Consider the following 24,691-nt stretch of genomic DNA (forward strand, 5'->3'; position numbering starts at 1 on the left):
CAGTAGGTGCCCATATGCACCTTTTAAGTGGGTTTGCCAACCACCATTAAAAGGAAAAGAAGCTCAAATGTGCATGTGTGAGAACCAAATAAGTGGCCTGTCCAAATACCCAGACTTGCGGTCTTGACCACTTGAGAGCGTGTGCATGCAACAGGAAGACCCAGTTCTTAAAAACAGCAAAGCTCAGTGCCCTTAATGCACACTAAACCCACACTATCTTAAATAATGCTTCAGAGCGGTTTTTGAGGAGAAAGGCCCAAAATCAAGCAGCTTTACCGTATTAAACATGGAAACATGTCAGTGTCTTGTTTCATCAGAAGTACAACTTCATTTTTTGACCCAGTATACAACATTTTCTACTAAAAAGCAGCTCCCCAATGTGTCCATATTTTCACTCACAAACGTCTGACCTCCACGTACTCAACAGGAGAAATGAACCAAAAAAATTCCCTCTGAAAGAAGGCGGAGCCTCAGCATATTACGCAATCTTTACGGACCAATGGTAGTACAAGAGTTATTACCAGCCGAAGCAAACTTTTCCAGAAAGTTGCTTTGACAAGCTGTTTCAAACTCCAAACGAAATTTGTTTTGGCCTGATTTTTTTTTCTTTTTTTTTCTCGAAATGACATCACATCTGTTCATTCTTCGATTTCGCTTGAAGGGACTACTGAACAAACATTTAGAAGTTTATTTTAAAATGCCAGGTTTAACAAATCAAAATAGATCTGTCAGATGAATTGCCAAAATTGTTAATCCGGCTCAGTAGACATGATATTAGTACAATTTATTTTTGCTAATATGTACATCCTTTAATGAAATATATCTGTTTGCACTAGTATAACATTTGAGGGACTAAATAGGCAACCAATCATCCTCTGCTCCACAATCGCACATGCACGTGTCCTTATTGTGTGTTTATACTCTGTACCCCTTTTTCAGTATGTCAACCCTTCAATCACATAAGGTTGCCCTACCACTCAAAAATCTGATTGAATTGTTAGCATCATCTAGTTTATGCTGACACCTTGAGGCAAATATTGAGCATGACAACTTGTTTAAAAGTCACGTCGTTCTATGTTCACCTGTGACTGCACAAATATACATATAAATTTTCTCCTCCTTCGTAAAGGAACTCCTGCAACTCCAGCCACTCCAGCCAACATAGTGCAGAGTCTCCCGGACTGGGCGTCACAGATCTCCAACACAGACACAGTGGCAGCGGTTGCCCAGATCTTACAAAGTCCTCAGGGCCAGCAGGTCAGACTTCTCTCATCCACTGGAAACACTGTGTTCTCTGCAGAGCTGTATTTCTGACAGGTGTGTATGTGTGTTTTTTTTTTTTTTTTTTAGTTGCAGCAGCTGGTTCAGAGCCTGCAGATGCAGCAGCAGAAGCCTCAGCCATCTCTGCTTCAGGCGCTGGATGCAGGTTTGGTGGTGCAGCTGCAGGCCCTGACCGCACAGCTCACTGCGGCCGCAGCAGCCAATACCCTCAACCCGCTGGAGCAGAGGGTTTCCTCCTTTAACAAGGTCAGAGACTTAATTTAACCCTTGCATAACACTATCCATTGTGAAGTATCTCTTCTCTTATTGGCCGTTCTGTGGTGTTGTAGAAGCTGTTGGGTCAGTTCGATTTCGGGAATGAGTCGGAACACAGCGAGGATTCCAAGAAAGATGCTACGTCATCTCAGTTGTATGTTCTTTGTATGCTGTTTTCAAGAAAAAGCTGTTTCCTGTGTTGTTTGTTTTTTAAGTCATCTCCTTACTGTCTCTCTCAGACCTGTGGTGTCAGATTCCATCAATAGCTCAATATTTCATCAGCTGGCCGAGCATCTTCAGCAGCAAAACCTTGAGCAGTTTCAGAAACAGCTAATGGAGCACCAGCAGCATCAACAGAAGGTACTTAAAATCATGATACTTTCTTTACATAATGTGTTAGAGCTCTAACTCTTTCTCGTACCTTGATATTAATTAATGCACTTTACTTTTGACAGTCCATGACCATGGAGAACCAGGATGCCATCTTTGGTCCTGAAAGTTCTGCCCCTCCTGGCCAAAGCAGTGCCCCACCACAGCTCCCAGAACAAGAAGCAAAAATGGATGACTCCATTGATAACCAACAACAAGTAAGATCAGATATCAAGCCATAGTTGGGAGGAAAAGTCTATGGTGTTCATGTATTGGCAGTAGTTTAAAGGGGGTCTCTCATTAGAGCCCATTTCACACAGAGATTCCAGAAAATACATTCGTTTGATTTTGCTTTATTCACACTGCCAGTGATTTTTCTGGAATCCGTGCATGCGTTCACACACATCCTGATTTGATGATAAACTAGCACATTGTGTACTATTCCACTAAGCTGGCAAACGATCCCAGCTTCAGCGTCATCTGTTCGACACATCCCTTACGGCCTTTTAAGTAAAACTTTATTTATATACAGTGTTTACAAAGTGCTTTACAGAATAGGGATAGGCCAGTGAAGGGATCTGAATGTTGGACTAATGTGATTTCTAGTTTTAGAGCACGTTAGCATTCGTGCAGCTGCATTCTGAACTCTTTGTAAGTGTTTAATAGAGCTCTTTGGTAACCCAGCAAAAACACTGTTGCAGTAGTCAATCTAGACTTAACAAATGCATGAACAAGTTTCTCATTGTCAGAAGAGGAGAGAATGTCACGTACTTTGGAGATGTTTCTGAGGTGATAATATGCAGTTTTAGTAACAATGCTAATGTTTTTTAAAACTGACATCACTGTCAAACATGATTCCTAGGTTCTTGGCCTGATTACTGGCTTTTAGTCTGATACATCCACAATCTTATGCTCTCTGCAGTCCAGTAGTGTGGAAATTGAATTGTGGGCATCTGGTGCAAGTGAAAGATAGAGCTGCATGTCATCTGCGTACTGGTGAAATGAAATATTGTACTGGTTAATTACACCAGCTAAAGGAAGCATGTATAGGTTAAATAATAGAGGACCCAAAATTGAGCCTTGAGGAACACCACAAGAAATTACGTAACGCCTGGAGGGTGTTTTGTTCACACAGGGTGTGTTCCAGGACTGATCCCTGATGTTACTAGGTCCCCATCCCCAGATCAATCCTAGGATGTGTTTTTGTTCACACAGAAGGCACTCTAGCAATTTTCTGGGATCAACACTCTGTGTGAAAGTGGCTTAGCTGACTTGCAGAAATAGCCTTTTTCTGTTGGATGTTTGTCACACTCCCTGATTAATTAATGTAAGCGAGGTGACAAGCATACAGTTGAAACACCATTTTCATGTGTGCATTTTGCAGGACATGGATATTGATGAGGGACAGGATACTGTAGATGAGGAGCTCTTTGAGGCTGAGGAGAAGAAAACCAGCAGCACCCGTTCAAGGACACGCTCAAGATCTCGGTCCAGGTTGGTGTAGCATTGTTGCTAAATAGCTCTTGCCTCATTTCCATCTTTCAGCCACAGGTAAAGAGCTCTCTTGTGAAAACCTCTTTATTCCCAGGTCACCTAAGAGAAGGAGGTCAAGATCTCGTTCAGGGTCTCGGAAGCGCAAACACAGGAAGCGATCACGGTCTCGATCAAGGGACAGAAAGAGGAAGTCCTCCCGTTCTTATTCCAGTGAGCGACGAGCGCGGGAAAGAGAAAAGGAAAGGCAGAAAAAAGGACTTCCTCCTATCCGCTCAAAGGTTCTTAGTGGTAAGAGGTCTACCTTATGCTTTCTGAATTTATAAGGGTCCTGTTCAAGAGGTTTAGTCTGTCAAGTTTTCATGCAAATAAGTTGAAACTTTCTGCACAAGTTAACTTGTTGATGGTAAGCATTGTTAAACCTGTGTACTCAAAGTAAGGCATAGTTCACCCAAAAATGAAAATTGTCATCATTTACTTACCCTCAACATCTGTAACGCATGTTAATTTCCCAATTCCTCTTTCAGTTTGCAGCACTACCCTATGGGTTGGTCAAGTGGACAAGAAGGCCACCCAGCAAGATCTTACTAACCTTTTCGAAGAGTTTGGCCAGATTGAATCTATCAATGTAAGTTGAGTTTTCGTAAATTTGAGCACTTGAGAGCTCCTTAGATTAGTTTATTTTTAGTTAGAGCAGTTGTGCCATCTGGCCAAGAGGCATTTTTGGAATCTATAAATATTTTTTGTTGAAGTGTAATTAGAAATAGCCTAAAACTTGAAGTACAGTCTTGAAAATAAAGGTTCTTTATTGCCATCTGTGGCTTCATGAACAGCCTTTAACATCCATGGAACCTTGCTGTTCCAAATAAAAAAAAAAAAAAAGTTTTTTTTTTTAAAGAACTGTTGATTGAAAGGTTCTTTTGGGGAACCAAAAATGATGGTCCTGTGGCATCACTGCAAAAAAAAAATCTTTTGGAGCCTTTATTTTTAAGAGTGTATTTTAGGACAGCTTGTAGGTCCTCAGGGGGTTTTTAATGCCTTTTATTTATTTATTTTTCCAGATGATTCCTCCCAGAGGCTGTGCTTACATCTGTATGGTTCATCGTCAGGATGCATACCGTGCTCTTCAGAAACTGAGCACAGGCTCCTACAAAATTGGTTCAAAGGTCATCAAAGTATGTGTGAAGAATGTTCACTGACTTGTTGTATTTGCATTGTTCCATAATTTCTTTTGGGAATGTCTTAAACATGTTGCGTTGCTTGCAGATCGCTTGGGCCCTCAACAAAGGGGTGAAACAGGAATACAAGCAGTTCTGGGATGTGGACCTCGGGGTCACTTATATTCCGTGGGAGAAGGTCAAACTGGATGACCTGGATGATTTTGCAGAGGGAGGCATGATTGACCAGGAGACCGTCAACAATGGTGAGAAGAATTTCCTTGTTTAGGAGCTGAAAATTGTCTATTGTGTAACTTTTATATATTTGTTCTTATACTCGGCACTTAACCTTTTTTCTTTTTTTCTTTTTTTTCTTTTTTTTTTTTTTTTTTTGTGCAGAATGGGAATCACAGAGGAATACTGAGACGGCCAAAGAGACTCAGAGTCAGGCTGTTACAGCTGAAACCAGTACAACCAGCAGCACACCTAGCGAGGCCTTCACACAGCCTGTCACGATGATGCCCATGCAGGTATGATGTTAGCACTAATTCAGACCTGAAAATGTCCTGACAAATGGAACAACACATGTTTCGGTTTCTTTCTCTTACATCATATTAAATTGCTAGATTTTAGGGAAGGTGTGGTGTAGCCATTAAAGATCTAGGCTGGTAACTGAAGGTTGTTTATTCAAACCCCACATAAAGTAATATAAGACATACTACCATTGAATACTTATTTTCATTTTGCTCCATGAGGTGTGGAGACATCTGAATTAATAATGACTTACCGTTTACTTATCATTAATGTCTTTGTTCGGTTTAGATTCCAGTGGCACAGACGGTCTCTGCTGTTGGCCTTGTGCCTCCATCCTTCCCTGTCACCATGGCAGTACCCCCTCCAGGCTTTGGTCCTCCTCCACCCTTTCTGAGGGCAGGGTTTAACGCCTCACAGCCTCCCCCAGGTACATTCAAACATGAATATCCAGTATGATAGCTATTGTAAAATATTTCCATTTGTTAACATTAGTTAACTAAAGTGAATTAATTAGATTAGTTAATTTTCCTGATAAATTACTAATAATTAAATTTCCTGATAATTTACTCACCCCCATGTCATCCAAGATGTTTGTCTGTCTTTCTTCAGTCAAAAAGAAATGAAGGTTTTTGAGGAAAACATTCCAGGATTTTTCTCCATATGGTGGACTTCACTGGGGTTCAACGGGTTGAAGGTCCAAATGTCAGTTTCAGTGCAGCTTCAAAGGGCTCTACATGATCCCAGATGAGGAATAAGGGTCTTATCTAGAGAAACGATTGGTTTTAACCACAAATACTAGTCTTTCACTGCTCTGTGATGCGCCACGCATTACATAATCACATTTGAAAGGTCACGCGTGATGTAGGCAGAAGTACCGCGGTAGGGTGAAAAATCTGGGATCGTGTAGAGACATTTAAAGCTGCACTGAAACTGACATTTGGACCTTCAACCCGTTGAACCCCAGTGAAGTCCACCATATGGAGAAAAATCCTGGAATGTTTTCCTCAAAAACCTTCATTTCTTTTTGACTGAAGAAAGACAGACAAACATCTTGGATGACATGGGGGTGAGTAAATTATCTGAAAATTTTAATTCTGAAATAAACTAATCTGAAGTGAACTTTAACCCTCTGCTGTTGTTTGGTCATTTTAGACCGGAAAAAAAAAAAAATGTTTGAAAATTTTTAAAATTGCTGCTTCATCGGAATGGTACGAAATAGGTGACTTTTATGGCAGTCACTATGTGGACAAAAAAAATAAAAAAAAAATGAAAAAGCTAAATGGTCATAAAAAATGTGGTAAGCATTGCTTGTGGTCAAAAATGACCGCCATAGGAAATGAATAGGAAATGAATAGGAAATAGACAGAGAATACAGAGAACAAGAATTTTTTGTGTACAATCTACAAATCAGAAAGCAATCTACAAAGTGCAAAGCAATGAAGGGGTGACACTTATTTAGCAAATATCAAGAGTGCAAAATAGACACATTCCACCCTATGTCTAAAAACAACTAGATCTATATAGGAATCTAGTGGTTACACCATGACATTACACCAGATGGCACTAATCTGCCTTCAGAAATTGGATTTTATAGGCATTGTCTCTGTTAACATGAAATAAATCTTTAATTGAAAAATAATTTTAAAAAAATTGACAATTTTTTATTATTATTTTCAATGGAAAAAAAATTATCATAAATATTAATTAGTACCATGAAATTCTCTCAAAATACAAGATAAAGTAAAAATATCTTTGAACAAAAATATATTACACTGATTTTCCTAAAAAATTAAAAAGTTACATTTCAGGTGTTCAGACACTTTTGACCTATAACAATAAGTGTGACGCCCAAATGAACAATACCAGAGGGTATCATTTAATCTATAAAGCAATTCTGCAACAACAACAACAACAACAACAAAAAAAGTCAGTTCTCATACAATAGCGTCAGTACAGTCAGATCTATAATGTTGAATATTAAGTGTAAATTTCTCTTTCATAGGTTTTATGGCCACACCAGGAGTAGGACCATCAGCAGTTGGAACCAGTCTTGCTTCAGCTCAGACATGTATGTTAAACAGCCTCAGAAATAAGTCATCCTTTAATGCCTCTTGTGAAAGTGCTGTCCTTAAGGTGAAATTTTCAAGCTCCTAAACAGCCGTTTTACCCTCTCTCACCTTTATAGCTCTAGTGCAGCCTTCATTGCCAACCACTCAAGAGAACAGCAAGGATTCTCCGTTTGGAGCCATGATTCCTCCCACCAGTACTATTCCTGGGAGTTTTATGCCATCAGCAATGCCTGGGGCAGGAGTCTTTAACCCTGTGGGAGCACAGCATCAGCAGAGCAGCACAGACAAACCTCCTCAGTCTGCAGAAACTATGGAGGCCGCTTCTGAGATAACACTACAAGGTAAATGGGCACATTTTACTTAATGTGAATACAAGTCATGTGCATCTAGAACATGGTATGCTGTTATTTTTTTTTATAGAACACAAAAGGAGAATTGTGTTGCATTGCAGCAATACAATGACAGTTCATAGGACTTGTGCTGTATTCCAAACTTGTTTTAGAATCTAAATGATACTTTAGAGATTTGGTGGAGATGATCATTATCAGTGAGCATGTTTACATGCACATCAGTACTACCAAAAATCAGCTGAAATAACCAGCTTCTCAAGAAAAACACATTTGCTAGACTTAAAAAAAAAAAGAAAAGAAGAAAAAATCAGGTAAATCCTCAGTACTGATGTCACTGCGTATCATCCGTGTATCCAACTCAAGTGTTTCATTTGTCATGTGCACTTCAAAAACAAACAGAACACAGGTTATGGCTTTTTACATGTCAGGCAAAATAGGGTAGTTTGGAAAAATGTAACTGTGTCAAATCGCTTTATGCTTAAAGGGTTAGTTCACCCAAAAATGAAATTTCTGTCATTAATTACTCACCCTCATGTCGTTTCACACCAATAAGACCTTCATTCATCTTCTGAACACAAATGAAGATATTTTTGATGAAATCCGAGAGGTTTCTGACCTCCCTATACACAGCAAAGTCATTCTAAATTTCAAGGTCCAGAAAGGTACTAAAGACATTGTTAAAATAGTCCATGCGACTACAGTGGTTCGACCTTAATGTTATGAAGCACGAGAATACTTTTGTGCGCAAAAACAAACAAAAATAACGACTTTATTCAACAATTTCTTCTCTTCCCTGTCAGTCTCCTATGCTGTTCACATAGTAAACATAGTGCAGCACTTCTGGGTTGTATGTCAGAACACCGACTCATTATTGGCCAACGCTGGTCACGTGAGCAGCACGACGCATGCTGACGCAGGAGCCGGCCAATAACAAGCCACCGTTCTGGCGTAGAACATGGATGCACTACGCTGTTTAAAATGTCAACTGACAGGGAAGAGACGAAATTGTTGAATAAAGTTATTTTTGTTTTGTTTTTGTGCACAAAAAAAGTATTCTCGTCGCTTCATAACATTAAGGTTGAACCACTGCAGTCACATGGTCTATTTTAACTATTTTTCTGGACCTTGAAAGGTGCAATGACGTTGCTGCCTATGTGTGGTTTAGAAACCTCTTGGAAAATGTCTTCATTTGTGTTCAGAAGATGAATGAAGGTCTTATGGGTTTGGAACGACATGAGGGTGAGTAATTAATGACAGAAATTTTCATTTTTGGGTTGACGGCTTAAGCATCATCTGTTTAAGGATGTGCATGTAAACATGCTCAGCAAATAACGACATTGGTCTGTCTCGCACAAATTTGATGTAAAGCTCCTGTCATGGAATATAACCACAAGTTGTATGAACTACTGGGGGGGGGGGGGGGGGGAACTAGGAAACTAAAAGATTCCTTTTAGTTTTTATCCTTGTACTCTGGGTAAAACATTTTTTTTTTTTTTTTTTTTTTGTCAGGAATGCAGAATGCAGTGCGCAGTGGAATGGGTCTGCTGGGTATGCACCCCTCTGCATCTCTAACACACCCTCTCTCTGGTCAGAGGATGGCAGGGCTGCTTCCCCTGGAGCTGCGACCCAACCTGCTCCAGGGACCCGGCGGCCGCTTCCCCCTGCTCATGCAGCCAGGTCTTGCTCATCAGGCCAACAACATCCTGGATGCCTCACTTCAAGCCCAAGCCCGTGTTCGGGTTCCATTCTCTCAAATGGAGCAATTCAACCGCGCCGAGGGCACTTTTGCAAGGGCGCCTAACCCCTCATCTGCTGGGCCTGACAGTTTGGCCAAGGCCAATAATGAGACACCACCCAGGTCAGATGTAGGTGGCCAACAAGAGGGAGATCAGGACTATCGCTTTCCACCACCAGAAAAGCAGAGCACGGGCTTGTTGAAGACCCCTCCTTTGGAGATGCGTACTGAGCCTGTGCCTGCCAGACCCCCTTTACTAGAACGACCTCCAAGAGCAGTTGAGGGTCGAGAAGGTAGAAGAGAAAACATGTCAGGAGGGTTCAGAACAGAAAGTCGCTGGGGGCCACCCAGGGGGGACTTCGATGAGCGAGACATGAGGGGCATGTCTGCTGGACCTCCAAAGGGTTTCCAGGAGGAGCGCTCCAACCCTAATTTTCAGGGTCGTTTTGACGGCCGTGGTGGAAATTCATCAGGACCTGCTTGGAATCGTGGAACCGGGCCTTCTTTTAACGCCAACATGCACCAGGACTACGACGATCGTCGCAGACCTTGGGAAAGGCAGAAGGACCGAGACGACAGGGACATGGACTTCAGGGGCGAAATGAACGGCAACCGCCATAGCCGAGAGCGAGACAGAGATCGCGAAAGGGAGAGGGACAGGAATCGGGACCGCGAACGAGCCAGAGAGCGCAATCGTGAGAGAGAACGAGAGCGCGACAGGGAGAGGGAGAACGAGAAGGACAAAGAGCGGGAACGCTGGACTCCCCTTTCTTCGCAATCTCAGCCTCAACCGCTGCTTCCTCAACCCAAATCTCAGCCGCTTCTCCCTCTTCCGACCCCCCTGCTCGCTCAGCCTCAAGCACAGGAACAAGCGCAAAATAACTCGCCATCTCTGCCAGCGGTGCCCCAACACCAGCCTCACACTGACCCGAAACCAGATGCTGAACTGCAACCAGAGGAGAAACCAGAGTCACTCAGCCCCCCTAAAGAGTCGCCAAGTGGTCAAGAGCAGGAGGAAGCTTCATTTGTCAACGGAACGGAGGCGGATTCAAAACCTCAATTAAACATTTCGGAGCCCGCGTCCCAGACTGCTACAGAGCCCTCTCGTAGCCCCTCTCCATCCCTCACCTCCACAAATGAGCCCTCGAAGGAAGAGAAGACCCCAGAAATGTGTGTTTCCTCATCTGTGGATGCAGACACTAAACAGACTGGGCCAAAGGTGAACGCTGAGACTGAACCTGAGCTAGAGAAAACTGACACTGAGGAAACATAATCATCACTCAGTAGGTAAAGATCATTTTGTATAGTCATCTCTGTAATCGTTTTGAAAGCTCTCACAGGACCCACTTGGTTCGCTAGATGATAGCAGACACCTTAATGAATGATTCTTACCTCTCAAGCTTCAAATGTATGTGCGTTCTAGGCGGCTCACACTAGAGGATCTAAATGGTAGGTGGGATTTTAATATTTTATTTTATTCCCTGTTTTTAGTTTTTAATGCAACCCCATTGTTTTAAACTAGGTGTGTTTTTTTTTTTTTCTGTCATCATGACACTTGCTTGCCAAAATATTATCTAGCCTAATTGTAAATGCAGGGGGGAAAGAGGTTTGACCTTCCTATGGAAGAGTGTAAGGATTCTGGCTGTCTCCTTTGGATTGATTGCAGAATACTTGAAAACAGCACTGGCTTGTTTCGTCTTTTCTTTTCAACACTGCAGCTGCGAAGTTTGACATGAATGCTTCGGTGGTGTCCAACGCTTCTTGTCTCTAAAGCAGAATATACGTACATCAAATACAGTGAGAACAGTACTGAGTTTTAGTTGCTTTGAAAGGAACCTTTACAAAAAAAAAAAAAGATTAAACTACGATGTATTATCCCAATATTAAATGTCTGTGATTTTTCCTTCATCAAACTTCTATGGAAATACATGTGCTCAGAAAAGGCGATCAAAGGAAAAATGGATGTTTTGGTTTCAAATAAACATGCTCTGATTGTTAAAAAATTCTTTAGGACTGTGTTTTGTATCGAGGAGAGAAACCATCTGCACACAAAACCATTAAAGCCACGAGCCAAATGATAATGGCCCCAGTGTCGTGGATGGGATGAAATGTTTTTGGCTGTGAACTGATCTAAAGTTTTTGGACAGCCACCAGATGTTTGTCTGTGCTGTGAGGTTAGCATCTCCTTCGTCTTTTACCCAGTAGAGCAGCTTGCATGCCGCATCAAGTCTTGAAAGCATTGGAAATATGTCATGCACACATCAGTTTTGATACAGCTCACACTCAGATGTAAGAGCTCAGTGTGTAATCTTCACCAGGTTTTGCTGCAGAATTCACTGCTAGTGTTTAAACACACAAAACACTCAGACACAAATGCTCTCCCTGAACTTGATAGAATGTTACCCACCATTATTTTCTCTAATATTGTGAAGTAGATGTGTACAGAGTCATTTTTCAGGAATAAAAAACCTAGAAAGCAAATTTATGCGTTTTTTTTATTATTATTATTGTGACAGTAGCTTCCTTTTGAACTAATTTAAAGTATGCATGCTTTCTTTTAAAGGGTTAGTTCACCCAAAAATGAAATTTCTATCATTAATTACTCACCCTCATGTCGTTCCAAACCCGTAATACCTTCGTTCATCTTCTGAACACAAATTAAGATATTTTTGATGAAATCCGAGAGGTGTATGACTCCTCCAAAGACAGCAATTTAACCACTACTTTCAAGGTCCTAAAGACATTGTTAAAATAGTCGACGTGACTGCAGTGGTTCAACCTTAATGTTATGAAGCGCCGAAAATACTTTTTGTGAAAAAAAAAAAAAAAAAAAAAAAAAAATGACTTTATTCAACAATATCTTCTCTTCTGTGTCATTTTTTTTGTGATGTTTACGCTCAGCATTTCCACGTTCTTCGTCAGAACACCGACTCATTACTGAGGCACAATACTGAGCCGAACCTGGAAACGCTAAACATAAAAGGCGTAGGAGAAAAAAAGTATTCTCATTGCTTCATCACATTAAGGTTGAACCACTGCAGTCACATTGATGTTTTAATGATGTCTTTAATACCTTTCTGGACCTTGAAATGGGTTATGACATTGCTGTGTATAGGGAGATTAAAAAACCTCTCAGATTTCATCAAAAATATCTTAATTTGTGTTCCAAAAGATGAACGAAGGTCTTGCGGGCGTGGAACAACATGAGGGTGAGTAATTAATGATGGAGATTTCATTTTTGGGTGAACTAACCCTTTAAATCACTATACAAATAAGTTTACTACCTAATTTTATGTAAAGTCATTTTCATTGTGCAACTTGAAATGAATATATCTGTGTTGGGTAGTTGAAGTTCCTGAGATATTCATCTATTACTGAATGTTGGATAGTGTGTCGGTAATATGGTATTTTAATAAAGCATGACCATTTTGTGCCCGGCAGACAGAAATGCTTTAACAGAACAGAAGAAAACTGGTGGCCCACATGCAATTAACATGTTCATTGTTTGAACCTTAAAGGGATAGTTCACCCAAAAAAGAAAACTATCATTTACTCACCGTAATATCGTTCCAAACTCACAAGACTCTGGATTCTGGAAGAATCTTTGGAACACACATCAAAATATTTAATATTCTCTCATTGTTTTAGTCCATGCATTAAAAGTCCATGCAACCAAGATTTTCATTGTTCAAAAACAAAAAAAACAACAACAAAAAAAAACATGTAAAACGAATCCATTTGAATCAATCGATTTTAATCAAGTCTGCTGAAGAGAAGACAAACCACATTGGTTCTTCAGCATCAAGTGAGCATTATTGTGCTTTAAATGGTCAATCTTTGAAGTTTAAATGTGAATAAAAACCTAAATTAAATCTTTTCATCATTTAACGCAATTGTCTCTTCAGAAATATCTAATTAAACTGCTTGATTCAAGTGGATTAATTTAATGAAGTTTTTGTGTATTAACTTTTTAATGTGAGGAAAGTGTTTTTTTTTTTTTTTTTTCTTCAGCTCTTTTAATCATCAGTTCAGTAGCTTAATTATTTTTGACAGAACTTTAGAGGTGTTTTGTCTGCCAGATCCAACAGCTGTGATTTATAAATACCCACAATTCCTATTAAGTAAAATTAGTAGGTGCGCATTTGTAGTTTTCATAAAACAGTAAGTGAAAAGTACCCTGATGACCTACTACTAACACCTGAAGTGTGTCCAACTGTACATGAGGCCCCTGGAAAGGAATAAAAATGGTGGGGATGCAACAAAACTGGCGCCTGTAGTCACAACAATGCCAACATTACGACTGAATTGCATTCATAACACACATACATTGACAATTCAAAAAAGTATGTTCTATAAATAAGTCTTTTGTCAAATGTAGTAGCTACTATGACTACTATTTTGATTTGACGGCAAAGCTATAAGCCAATTTCATTGACATCAGATGAATCAAGAGTTTAGCACTGATCAACCGCACAATGCACCTGGCCATATATATCAGCATACATACTTCTGCTTTATAAACTTGCAGTATGAAGATGCTGCTTAACCAGCCATCTGCTGCTGGCGTGAGTGCTGGAGGATAGAGGAGGGCTTATTAACTCACTCTTGCCAGAAAATCACTGAGGCTGAAATGTTTAATCAGCGTAAATCTCTTTCACTACATAAAACACACAGTGCAATAGGATATAACCATGATCGAGAGATTACAAATAAACTACTCAAAAGCCGGACGTTTCATAACTTAACATGATTTTTTTCTAAGAAATGATGTTTGATGATAAAGTAAACCTACACCCAAGAATGTTGGGTTGAAAATGGACAAACCCAGTGGTTGGGTTAAATGTTTGCCCAACATGCTGGGCAGTTTCATTTAACTCAACTATTGTTTAAAAATTACTGTATTGCTTGCCTAAAATGAACCCAAAATAGGTTGGAAATTAAAAATCAGACACATAATTACTAGAGGCAAAAATAATAATCAAAAGGTGAACATTTATTAATAACCAATTGAATAAATGTTTGTTTCATTATTAATCGTTAATAAGTTAATGTTCATTTATTAAACACATTAATACATTTTAATTTACAACATATTTTGAAATGTTAAAAAACACAACTCTTGATTTTAATGCATTAGTAAATGTTGAAATTAACATTAATTTATATTAATAAAGGCTGTAGAAGTGCAGTTCATTATTAGTTCATGTTAACTAAAGCAGTTAACTAATGAACCTTATTGTAAAGTGTTAACAATAAATGTTTAACTTATTAAACATTAATAAATGTTAATTTCCAACCTATTTTGGGTTAATTTTAAGCCAGCTATACAGTAATTTTTAAAATAATAGTTGAGTTGACCAAACATGCTGGGCAGTTTTATTTAAACATTTAACCCAACCGCTGGGTTTGTCCATTTTTAACCCAGCATTTTTTAGAGTAAAAGCTACTTCAGTCCAGTAAGCGTTCATCTTGAAATATTGCTAACAATATAAAAGTTCAGTTTACTAAAAGACACATTTACCTTGACCTGAAGGGGGCTGTTTTTAGAATTATAATGAAAGGCTTTTACGTTTTGATCACGTTGATAATTTATTGGCCTTAGAAATTGATGTATCAAATATGATACAGTAGAGAAATAAGAAGCCATCCTTTAGTGATCCCTTCATACATTGATCTGTAGCTTTAGTTTTTGGAGGACTGAAGAAGAGAGAGAATGTGAAACATGAATTCCCAGCCTGTGCTCCATTACATGTTCAGCAGGGTCCTCAGCTCAAACTGTTCTCTGAGGACCCAAGCTCAGACAGCAACTCAGTTCTGTTTATTTTACAGTGCTTTCATATGCTAGTGCGTCGAATACACTACACAACTTTTAAAATCGGAACAGATTTGAAAACAGTAGGCATCATACACTCGCTGACTTTGTAAATAGTGGTGCAGGTATGACGTCACTGTAGGCCAATCATCACACTGGATCCCTCAACCAAAACCCAATAGGATTTTTCCATAGGCTTTTGGATAATTACAATAAACAAGCTCTGTGATCAACAAAACTTTGATACTTACACGTTTAGTCCATCAGGATAATTTTCACAGAGGAACACAACTTTTATGAATTTTGAAGCTTAATGCAGTTATCAGAAGTAAAAAGCTACAGACTACACCAAGGTCCCACGACTTCAACGTCACCATCACTGACAACTCTTTCAGTTTTTATATAAAAACATTTTCTCAGAAAGATTGAGTTAGAATAGTTTATAAGAGCATGATTATAAGCATAATGAGGCTTTAAAAGTGGACTGAGTTTACCTGTTCGCTGTGATGACGGCCTCTGTAGTTCCATTTAGCCACTTGTTAGCAACCAACTTTTTCAAGACACGTAACAGCTCAAAAGAAATCACGAGTGTGGTAATACTGATGCATTTTATGTCGTAGAACAAAACGTGAAAGTGTCTTGAGCCTGTGTTCACCACAGACCTTATTTCAGCCATTTAACCAAAACCCCATTCAAAAAACCCATTGACTTCAGGATGATGGAACCGGAAGTGCTGAAATGCTAACTCGCTTCTGAGTTTTGGCCTTCAGAGTGATGTCAAACCTGCACTGCTCTATAGTTACTGAGGAAAAACTGGGCATCATACATTAAACGACTGAGGATCACACACTACCAGACTTTCAGGTCATTACGAACAGAGCGAACTCACACAAACACGTACCTTTTATATCCTCTGACTGGATGGAATCAAACTTTGAAGCTAAAAAAATCAGAGTCTGTGACCATCATACACTCCACGATTCTCTGTGAAATCTGTCGATTCAAATCTGCAAACTGGCTCTGACTTATGGCAACTAGCGTCAGCTTGTCCATACTGTAAATCACGGTAAAAGTTGTGTACTGTATTTCAGCCTTTACAATATCTTGATTAAAAAATGCAGACTTCAGCAGTGAACCTCCTGCCTGATCGCAGCAACATTACCTGTAACATAGATGACATTACATTTCTTATTAAACCATTTTCACATTGTTTATACAAACTTTGTATAATTTCATTACTGTACATGGTTGAATATTTGTTAAATATTGCAGTATCGTAGGATTTTTTTTGAACAAAATCCATATTAAAACTCAAAAGTCAGCATGAATCGTATTTATTTTCTTGATGCATGTTTCTGGTCTTATGAATGATTCATCCATTCATTTCTTTATAATTATTTTGACTTTGAAATATTTAATCAAAAGTCAAGCCCGTCACATTCAGATATGCAACTCACTTTTCCTAAGCCAACCTAAGACTAAACTCAAGTCTCGCACTACATTTTTGTTTCTTGTTCAGTAAGATGTTTCACTCAGTGATGATTCATCAATACAGTAGTAAGGTCGGTCGCAACTTCCTCTTCATGCCAACGTTTTGTTTTGTCCAATAGCGAAGACACCTTTGCTCAAATACTGTAAGTCTCCATTGTCCACAAAACAGAGCAATAGTTTATTATCCATTCAGGAATTTCACATTCGATAGTGTTCTCTGTAACCGCATGCACACATACTGCTGCACATAAAGTGTATCTGTAATGTTTCTGACAGTTCTGAGCCATTTGAAGGCAAGGCTTAAGTAAATAGAGCACTTTTGAATAGTGATGCTTTTTTTATTTTTTTATTTCAGGAAGTAAACTGGTATCACTTTACAATAAGGTCCTAATAGTTAATATTTCAATAATTCAACAACACATTCGCAGGTTCTCTAACGTTGGTTAACGTTCATATGACATGCAGGTAAACGGATGAAATATTGAATGTTTACATTTGAATCAATACATTTGTTTATTGTTAGTTCATGTTAGCTAAGGTCAATTGAATAATATTAACAAATACAAATTTTTATTTGAAAAATGTTTAGTTAACATTGAAAGTGACATGAACTAAGATAATAATCAAAGCTTTAGATGTATTTTTTTATTGTAAGTTCATGTTAACAAATGGTACCTTATTGTAAACTTAAATGTGTCGTTTCCAAACTGTGAAAAGCACATCCGTTTGTATCCTCATGGACACAGCTGTGACAGCCACTTCAGACCTTGCTATTGGTCAGAACTAGGGACTGTTGTTGGTGGTCCAAAATCAATAAGTTTGGTGATTGTTATCTGGATTTAATTAACTTTTAATGTCTGTATATGTTTCACTAGAAAAACAAAATAACCTCAGTTATTATCTGAGCTCAATCACTCCTCAGAGTAACTAAATCAATAACAGTCTAGATGAATAAACGTTTCAGCACATCAAGGTCTTTTTCTAATATTTTTTTAGCAGATGCGAAGCATAACCAGTAGAGGTCAGACTGACTCCTCTGCAGGCTTCTTCAGAGACCTTGGAGGTTTTCTGAGGACAGTCCTCTGGCCTTCATGCACTAAACCATTAAATCTGTGTTTAGCCATACATTCAAAATATACACAGACACTTGTCCAATCATGGCATCAACACCACATTTCGATAGACTCCAAAAGCATTCTTAGCTTATAAAAATAAATGAACTGGCTTTAGCTTCTATTGAGTGACTCCTCAAAGCATGTGAATATGTACATTGCTTATACAGTGTTCTTCGCAGAGCTCTGTAGATCATAATCAGGTGTAGTGACGTGGTTTCACTATATATTTCTGATAGTGAAGCTTTTCAATCCTACACTGTAAAGATTATTTCATTTGTTATCAGAACATTTTTTCTTTTGTCAAATCAACTTAAAAAATGTTCGTTGTATTAACTCAAATTTTTAATTTCAATGAACTCAAAATTTCAAAGCAATCAGGTAACTTACTTTAAGTTAAGCCAACAATTATTTTTTACAGTGCATGGAATAGCAACAGAATCTGCCTCTCATTTTTGTAAATTAAATGACACCAAAATGACTAAAGTCTGCCGTATGTAATTAATCAGATCCAACTTTGTATAATTTCATTACTGTACATGGTTGAATATTTGTTAAATATTGCAGTATGGTAGGATTTTCTGACATTGAACAAACACAATATTAAAACTCAAAAGTCAGCATGAATTCAACTGATCCTATTTCTTTATCATCCATTCATTTCTTTATAATTATTTTTACCTTTAAATATTTAATCAAACGTCAAGCCCGTCACATTCAGATATGCAACTCACTTTTCCTCAGCCAACCGAAGAATAAAATCAAGTCGCACATTAAATTTGTTTCTTGTTCAATAAGATGATTCACTCAGTGATGATTCATCAGTACAGTAGTAAGGTCGGTCGCAACTTCCTCTTCATGCCAACTTTTTGTTTTTTCAAATAGCAAAAACATCTCTAATGCTACTGCAGCCCTATTGATTATGATATCTGAATTACTTCTGAGATTTTACTGATGTTTTGCACATTCTCTCAGACACTGTAACTACCTCATAATTTTAAATTGTGAGGGTAAAAAAGTTTCAATACTGTTGACAGATCTTATTTCCTTCAACCTCTCATTAAAGTTATAGTTCACCCAAAAATGAAAATTCTGTCATTAATTACTGTTATTAATTACCCTCATGTCGTTCCAACCTTCGTTCATCTTCAGAACACACATTAAGATATTTTTGATGAAATCCAAGAGGGTTTTTTTTTTACCCATAGAAAGCAACAAAATTACCACATTCAAGGTCCAGAAAAGTAGTAAAGACATCGTTAAATAGTCCATGTGACTGCAGTGGTTCAACCTTAATGTTATGAAGCGACAAGAATACTTTTTGTGTGCAAAAACAAAAATAAAGACTTTATTCAACAATTTCCCCTCTACCCTGTTGATGTTGAAGACAGTGCAGCGCTTCCAGGTTCTACGTTTGAACGCCGATTCATTATTGGCGGCTCCTGTGTCAACATCACACGCATGTGTCATGGTGCTCATGTGATCAGTGTCGGCCAATAATGAGTCGGCGTTCTGACATAGAACCCGGAAGCGCTGCACTGTCTTCAACGCAAACTGCATAGGAGACTGACAGGGTAGAGAGGAAATTGTTGAATAAAGTCATTTTTGTTTTGTTTTTGTGCACAAAAATTGGTCTCATAACATTAAGGTTTAACCACTGTAGTCACGTTGACTATTTTAACAATGTCTTTACTACCTTTCTGGACCTTGAATGTGGTCATTTTGTTGCTTTCTATGGTGGAACAGAAACCTCTCAGATTTCATCAAAAAATATCTTAATTTATGTTCTGAAGATGAACAAAGGTCTAACGGGTGTGGAACGACATGAGAGTGAGTAATTAATGACAGAAATTTCATTTTTGGGTGAACTAATCCTTTAAGCGGCTAGTTGTGTGATATGAGTGTCAGCAGCCAGGGCAAAGATGGCAAAAACATTTGAAGATTCTCGTGTTATTTTTCATTACTACTGATATTCTTTAAATCACATTTTAATTGACCTTCCATGATTTTAAGACTGGATCACCATGATGAAAAGTTTCCATGACAAACACCAGTCGGGTGGTTTTATAGGACACCAACTGCTGTCCTCCGTCACAGGGCAGACTGACTAATGCAGCGCCTCGGGCTTTGACACCTGGTTTTGTGCTCTGTGACAAAAGTCTGATTGTTTCCTCTAGAGAACCTGTCTGTTTGTTTAAAACAGATGTACGTGATTTCAGCCCTTGGGCTTCGTTGATTTCCTGTTTCAACCAAAATTCCTTTATTGACAGCCTAATATACAACCAAAACTTGTTTGGCATGTGGTGGATGAATTCGTGAAGCGCTTTTGCATATACATAGTATCATTTAATTACAAAGTATGCATAAAATATACACACAATTGCAAAATGTGATGAACATCTACGATATTTATTTCACATTAAATTCACAAAAATTGTCTGGTGAGAATACTGTTTTGTAACTTCCTGCAAATGCAACAGTCATAAAATAAGGTTTGGGGTTATGTCTGAATATATTTCCCCCTAGCATTTTGCTATTAGCTTCATCTTAACTTACTCTAACATCTGATTTATTTCAGTGATTTAATCTCAACCCCCGCATCAACAAGTAAAGCCCAACATTTGGACGGCGATATTCTCGTGACTTTATATCTCTAGTATAGCCTCCCATGTGGTTACTCCAATCTGGTCCGTCAGTTTACCCCATCAGTATTCACTCACTTAGGGAGATTAATTATTCATGATCATGCTTATTAATGACGGCAAGCATCTGTGCTCCCCTGTGCCTCCCTCACACACTGCTAGCCAAACAAGCGGTCAGATTAGAGAATGAGGTTTGAGCTTCATCGCCATTTAACAAGGCCTTGGATATGGATTCATCAAAGCATGAAATAAGAAAATGAACCCTTCTCCTGTTTGATCCCCTTGTGGTCCGGGACCGGATCTTTGTACTCAAATCTGTGACCTGGCATATGGCCTTTGGCCTGTTAATAACTCACCCTGTGTGGAGCCGAATAAATGCTGAGTTTAGTGTGAATATTTAAAAGTTTGTGTAGTGTGAAGTAGAAGCTTAAAGGAATAGTTCCTTTAATTTGAATATATTCCTTTAATGCAAATTAACCTTGCGCTCTCTTTCATTTAACAAATAAACATTTTTGGGATGTTAAACCACAATTAGAAAGATAAGACTTAATGAAGTGTTCTCTTCCTTTTTAATGCAGGCTCAATTAGGCCTATTTGATTTTGGATCATAGGAAAGAAAAGGAAAGTTGCTATATGAGGCAGGCTCATTTAGCGACAGGCAGGGGAATATCTGATATTGATCTCTCTAAATTGTTCATTCATGACCTGCACTTGTGTATTGTCTTTCCCACCGTTCACTTCCAAACCATGCAATATGCAAACGATGTTTATATTTTTGTGTTAAATGTGCAAGATAAAATGGAACTTTATAGAGGTTTAATAATGGTATAAAATACAAATACAATGCATATCATATATATATATCATAATGTATTGGGGAAACTATTTGCACCTCAAGATACCTGATTATAACACACACAAAAAAATAGTGTATAAGTGTAAAAAAAAAAAAAAAAAAAAAAAAACCTAATGGAGAAATAATTAAGATTTATTAGGTGTTAACAATGAGAATATATGGTTTTTATAATCAATTAACACTGTTTTTGTCATTTTTTTACAAGATGGACAAAATTTGTCACCACAAAATCATCACAAAATTTTGGTTTTACCGAATGACACTTTTGGTTATACCGAATGACGATATTTTCAAACAATGCTAACAGGCTGATATCTAGCCTGTTTTATGTTGTTTTATAGCGGTTGTACCGAATGACCTGATGTTTCGGGACATGCGTATGAGCAAGAATTTTTCAAATAGTTAAGAGAGAGTTAGTTACTTTGCTTCATGACCATGTGCTCCTTTGCAGGTGTCTGAATGATGTCACATCTTGTCACATGATACTGACCACATGACTTGATTCATAATAGTCCCTTTATTTTGGTTACTCCAAATGACCTCAATTAAATAATTTTTCCAGACATTCTTTCTCATAACAAAGCAATGACTTCTACACATAATTTTAATACCATTTTGTTGATATATGATGTTATAAAATCATGCCAGAATAAAAAAATATATACATTTATTACATTTTAAGATATTTTAATCACAAATGAAATGGCTGTATTGGCCTTTGGACGGTTAAACCGAATGACCTTTTGACACTTCAAAATCTTTAAAATACCTTAAAATGTTGTTAAATATAATTAAAACCTTTTGTGTTCAATAAAAGAGATATATTTGTACTACCTCACATACTTTGGATGTCATAGCTTTGTTTTTTATTATCATTAAGGCCTTTGGACAAAACATGACCTGTCACATTGACCCATTAATAAATGTTGTAGAAGTTTTGTTCATTCATAGTTTGTTAACTTAAGTATTCAACTATGAAACCTTACTGTAAAGTGTTACCATAGTATTATATAGGAGAATATGGAGAGAAAAAATATCTTAATTTTATTCAGAGGCCCAAGCTGAGCAAAAATTTGCGATTTATTGCAGTTGCTGATATTTATATAGTAAGTGTTCTGAAAGCTTGTGATGTAAATCAATGTGATCAGTATAACAGTATAGACTACTTGCATAAAATGCATATAAATATCAGTTGTCGTTTCTATCTCCCAATATGTCTTAGTATGATGATCTTTAAATGCTTTGTTTTATCATCAAATCTCTAGTTTTTATTATGGGGGGCATAATAAACGTTCCTCAAAAGCCTGATGTATCATATTTGATACTCATATTTTAACACGATTCTTCTAAAAATTATGTATGGATAATCAAGTATTAGTTTTAGAATGATATTAAAAGGCCTTTCACTTTCTTTAAAGGTATAAACTATCAATGAGATGACAGAATATATGTAGAAGATTGTGTGCAGCAGGTTTTTAGTTTTGATCATACATGTTAATAATTTAAAGGCCTTAGACATTTTTTGTATCAAATAAGACAGAATGATTTTAATGGGTATGACCATAAGAAATATTAATTTAATCAATTTTTAAGATCAGCTAGTCCAGCCCTCTTCTCTTTTCACCTGCTCATAAAATCTAAGCTGTGATTATTCAGATCTTTCTCCCAGCTCTCTCTCTCTCTCCTTCGGGAATACTTCTTGCATAAACACCCTGCATGAGCAATGCACCAGCTCACACCAATCTGAACATGTGAGAATTGAATGCGAATGACTGACATCAGGGGGCATAACACATCTTCACACACACAAAGAGTCTGCGCACGCTTCAGAGAGGTGTGTGTGGGTGTGTGTCTGTGGCCTGATGACCAGGTCTCTATGCTGGCTATTTTATTGATCGAGGGAAGACAAAGGGAGAATGTCCCCACAGCTCATGCATGCATAATCTAGTCTTACACCTTTCTGTCCTTCACTCACACTCACAGCCAGAGAGCTTTAACTAGAGGACAGCAGCGAAAATGAGGAACCCTGCTTCATCACAAATAACAGTTAGGTTACATTGAACATTTGCCACACTGACTCTGATAATGCTATTGTTTGGAAGGAGCAGATCCTGTTTCTCTGCCTTTCTGAAGACAGTGTCTCCAGACTCTGTTTACTTTTCAGCACATGAGAAATTGCTTATCCTTGAGAAAGCAATAGGAGTCACATTTTCGAGGGTTGGAACACAGTAAAAAAAAAATATCCTGAAATTAATCTGCAAAGAACAGACATGATGTACTGTTATTGACAACTTTAAGATTGAACTCACATTTTAATACAATTAACAACTAAAAGTGTAAAGCATAAAAGCCATATTTGGATTAATAATAATAAAAATGACTGCTGACGATTTTATTTCAAAATGGTCATATTCCATTTTTCATCAACCTAACCTTAAAGGGATAGTTCAAGCAAAAATGACCCTCAAGTCATCCTAGGTGTATATGGCTTTCGTCTTTCAGACGAACACAATCAGATATATTTAAAAAAATATCCTGGCTTCCAAGCTTTATAATGGTAGCGAATGAAGCTCCTGATTTTGAAGTCCAAAAACGTGCGTTCATCCATAACAAAAGTAATCCATACGGCTCCAGTGGGCTTCCAAAGGCCTTCTGAAACAAAACGATGGGTTTTTTGTAAGAAAAATATCCATATTTAAAGCTCCTCTTTTCTTATATCGAAATCCTCCGACATTTCTCCTTAAAATTCTTGTTTTAGATTCCTGACCGGTGTTTTGTTTTGCTCTATCCTCTGTGCTTCCGCGTTCGTCAATGCATCAGGTCAGAGATTACTGTTTTGGCGCTAGTCGATTTGCATAGGCCGTCTGCAGGAAGGTAGTTAATTTAGTTTATAAAGATTTAAATATGGTTATTTTTCTTACAAAAACCCATTGGACTTTAAAATCAGGAGCACCATTCACTACCATTACAAAACTGGGAAGAGCAAGGATATTTTTAATATAACTCTTGATTGTGTTCGTCTCATAGAAGATATACACCTAGGATGGCTTGGGGGTGAGTAAATCATGGGATAATTTTCATTTTTGGGTGACAGAAAAGAACAGAAAAAAAATATTAATATAGTTGTGGATGTCTAACTGTTTACTATACACTACCTACAACATAACCTTTAGGCACATTTCATTTGAATGGTTAATAAGTGCCTTGTTACAACTAGGACATCCGAGTTAACTGGGTTACTGACATGTTGATCCAGGGTTGAGCAGAGGAAGCCACGCCGGAACCGGGATGCTCTGACAGCTGGAGGGAAGATGACCCATGGCGGAGCCTTAAAGGCCCACTGAAGTGTCTTGAAACACACAGCATTATTTAATGTGTTGACGTAATTTCAACTGAAACAGGAAGACAGGGTGGGACATATTGAACAGCTCCTCCCCTTTTTTAAAATAGCCAATAGCGTTTCGTTTATATCACAGCTCAGCCAGAGTCGTTGAGCTCGGTAAAGCCTCAGTTTCCTTCTAATTTCTAACCGTTTCT

General features: G+C 38.0%; 2 protein-coding genes across 4 annotated transcripts in view; both read left to right on the top strand.

Moving 5' to 3' along the window:
• The window catches only part of scaf8 (SR-related CTD-associated factor 8), a 46,908-nt gene extending 35,186 nt beyond the window's left edge, over positions 1 to 11,722 (top strand). For 2 of the 3 annotated variants that reach the window (XM_051868118.1, XM_051868119.1), the window contains exons 7-21: positions 1,130 to 1,257; positions 1,351 to 1,527; positions 1,611 to 1,690; positions 1,776 to 1,896; positions 1,992 to 2,123; positions 3,290 to 3,399; positions 3,494 to 3,687; positions 3,924 to 4,024; positions 4,458 to 4,571; positions 4,663 to 4,819; positions 4,953 to 5,083; positions 5,376 to 5,514; positions 7,090 to 7,155; positions 7,273 to 7,497; positions 9,016 to 11,244. In XM_051868118.1, coding sequence (XP_051724078.1) covers positions 1,130 to 1,257; positions 1,351 to 1,527; positions 1,611 to 1,690; positions 1,776 to 1,896; positions 1,992 to 2,123; positions 3,290 to 3,399; positions 3,494 to 3,687; positions 3,924 to 4,024; positions 4,458 to 4,571; positions 4,663 to 4,819; positions 4,953 to 5,083; positions 5,376 to 5,514; positions 7,090 to 7,155; positions 7,273 to 7,497; positions 9,016 to 10,514 — 3,374 coding nt within the window. In that variant the 3' untranslated portion in view covers positions 10,515 to 11,244. Of the gene's footprint in view, positions 1 to 1,129; positions 1,258 to 1,350; positions 1,528 to 1,610; positions 1,691 to 1,775; positions 1,897 to 1,991; positions 2,124 to 3,289; positions 3,400 to 3,493; positions 3,688 to 3,923; positions 4,025 to 4,457; positions 4,572 to 4,662; positions 4,820 to 4,952; positions 5,084 to 5,375; positions 5,515 to 7,089; positions 7,156 to 7,272; positions 7,498 to 9,015 lie in introns of all 3 variants that reach the window. The other variant, XM_051868117.1, reaches the window with a different exon arrangement.
• The window catches only part of tiam2a (TIAM Rac1 associated GEF 2a), a 127,389-nt gene continuing 113,082 nt past the window's right edge, over positions 10,385 to 24,691 (top strand). Inside the window, exon 1 of the mRNA XM_051868115.1 lies at positions 10,385 to 10,528. The gene's annotated coding sequence lies outside the window, so the exon portion shown is untranslated. The remainder of the gene's footprint in view (positions 10,529 to 24,691) is intronic.

The sequence above is a fragment of the Ctenopharyngodon idella genome, chromosome 17 (assembly GCF_019924925.1).
Source record: "Ctenopharyngodon idella isolate HZGC_01 chromosome 17, HZGC01, whole genome shotgun sequence".
Classification (NCBI taxonomy): domain Eukaryota; kingdom Metazoa; phylum Chordata; class Actinopteri; order Cypriniformes; family Xenocyprididae; genus Ctenopharyngodon; species Ctenopharyngodon idella.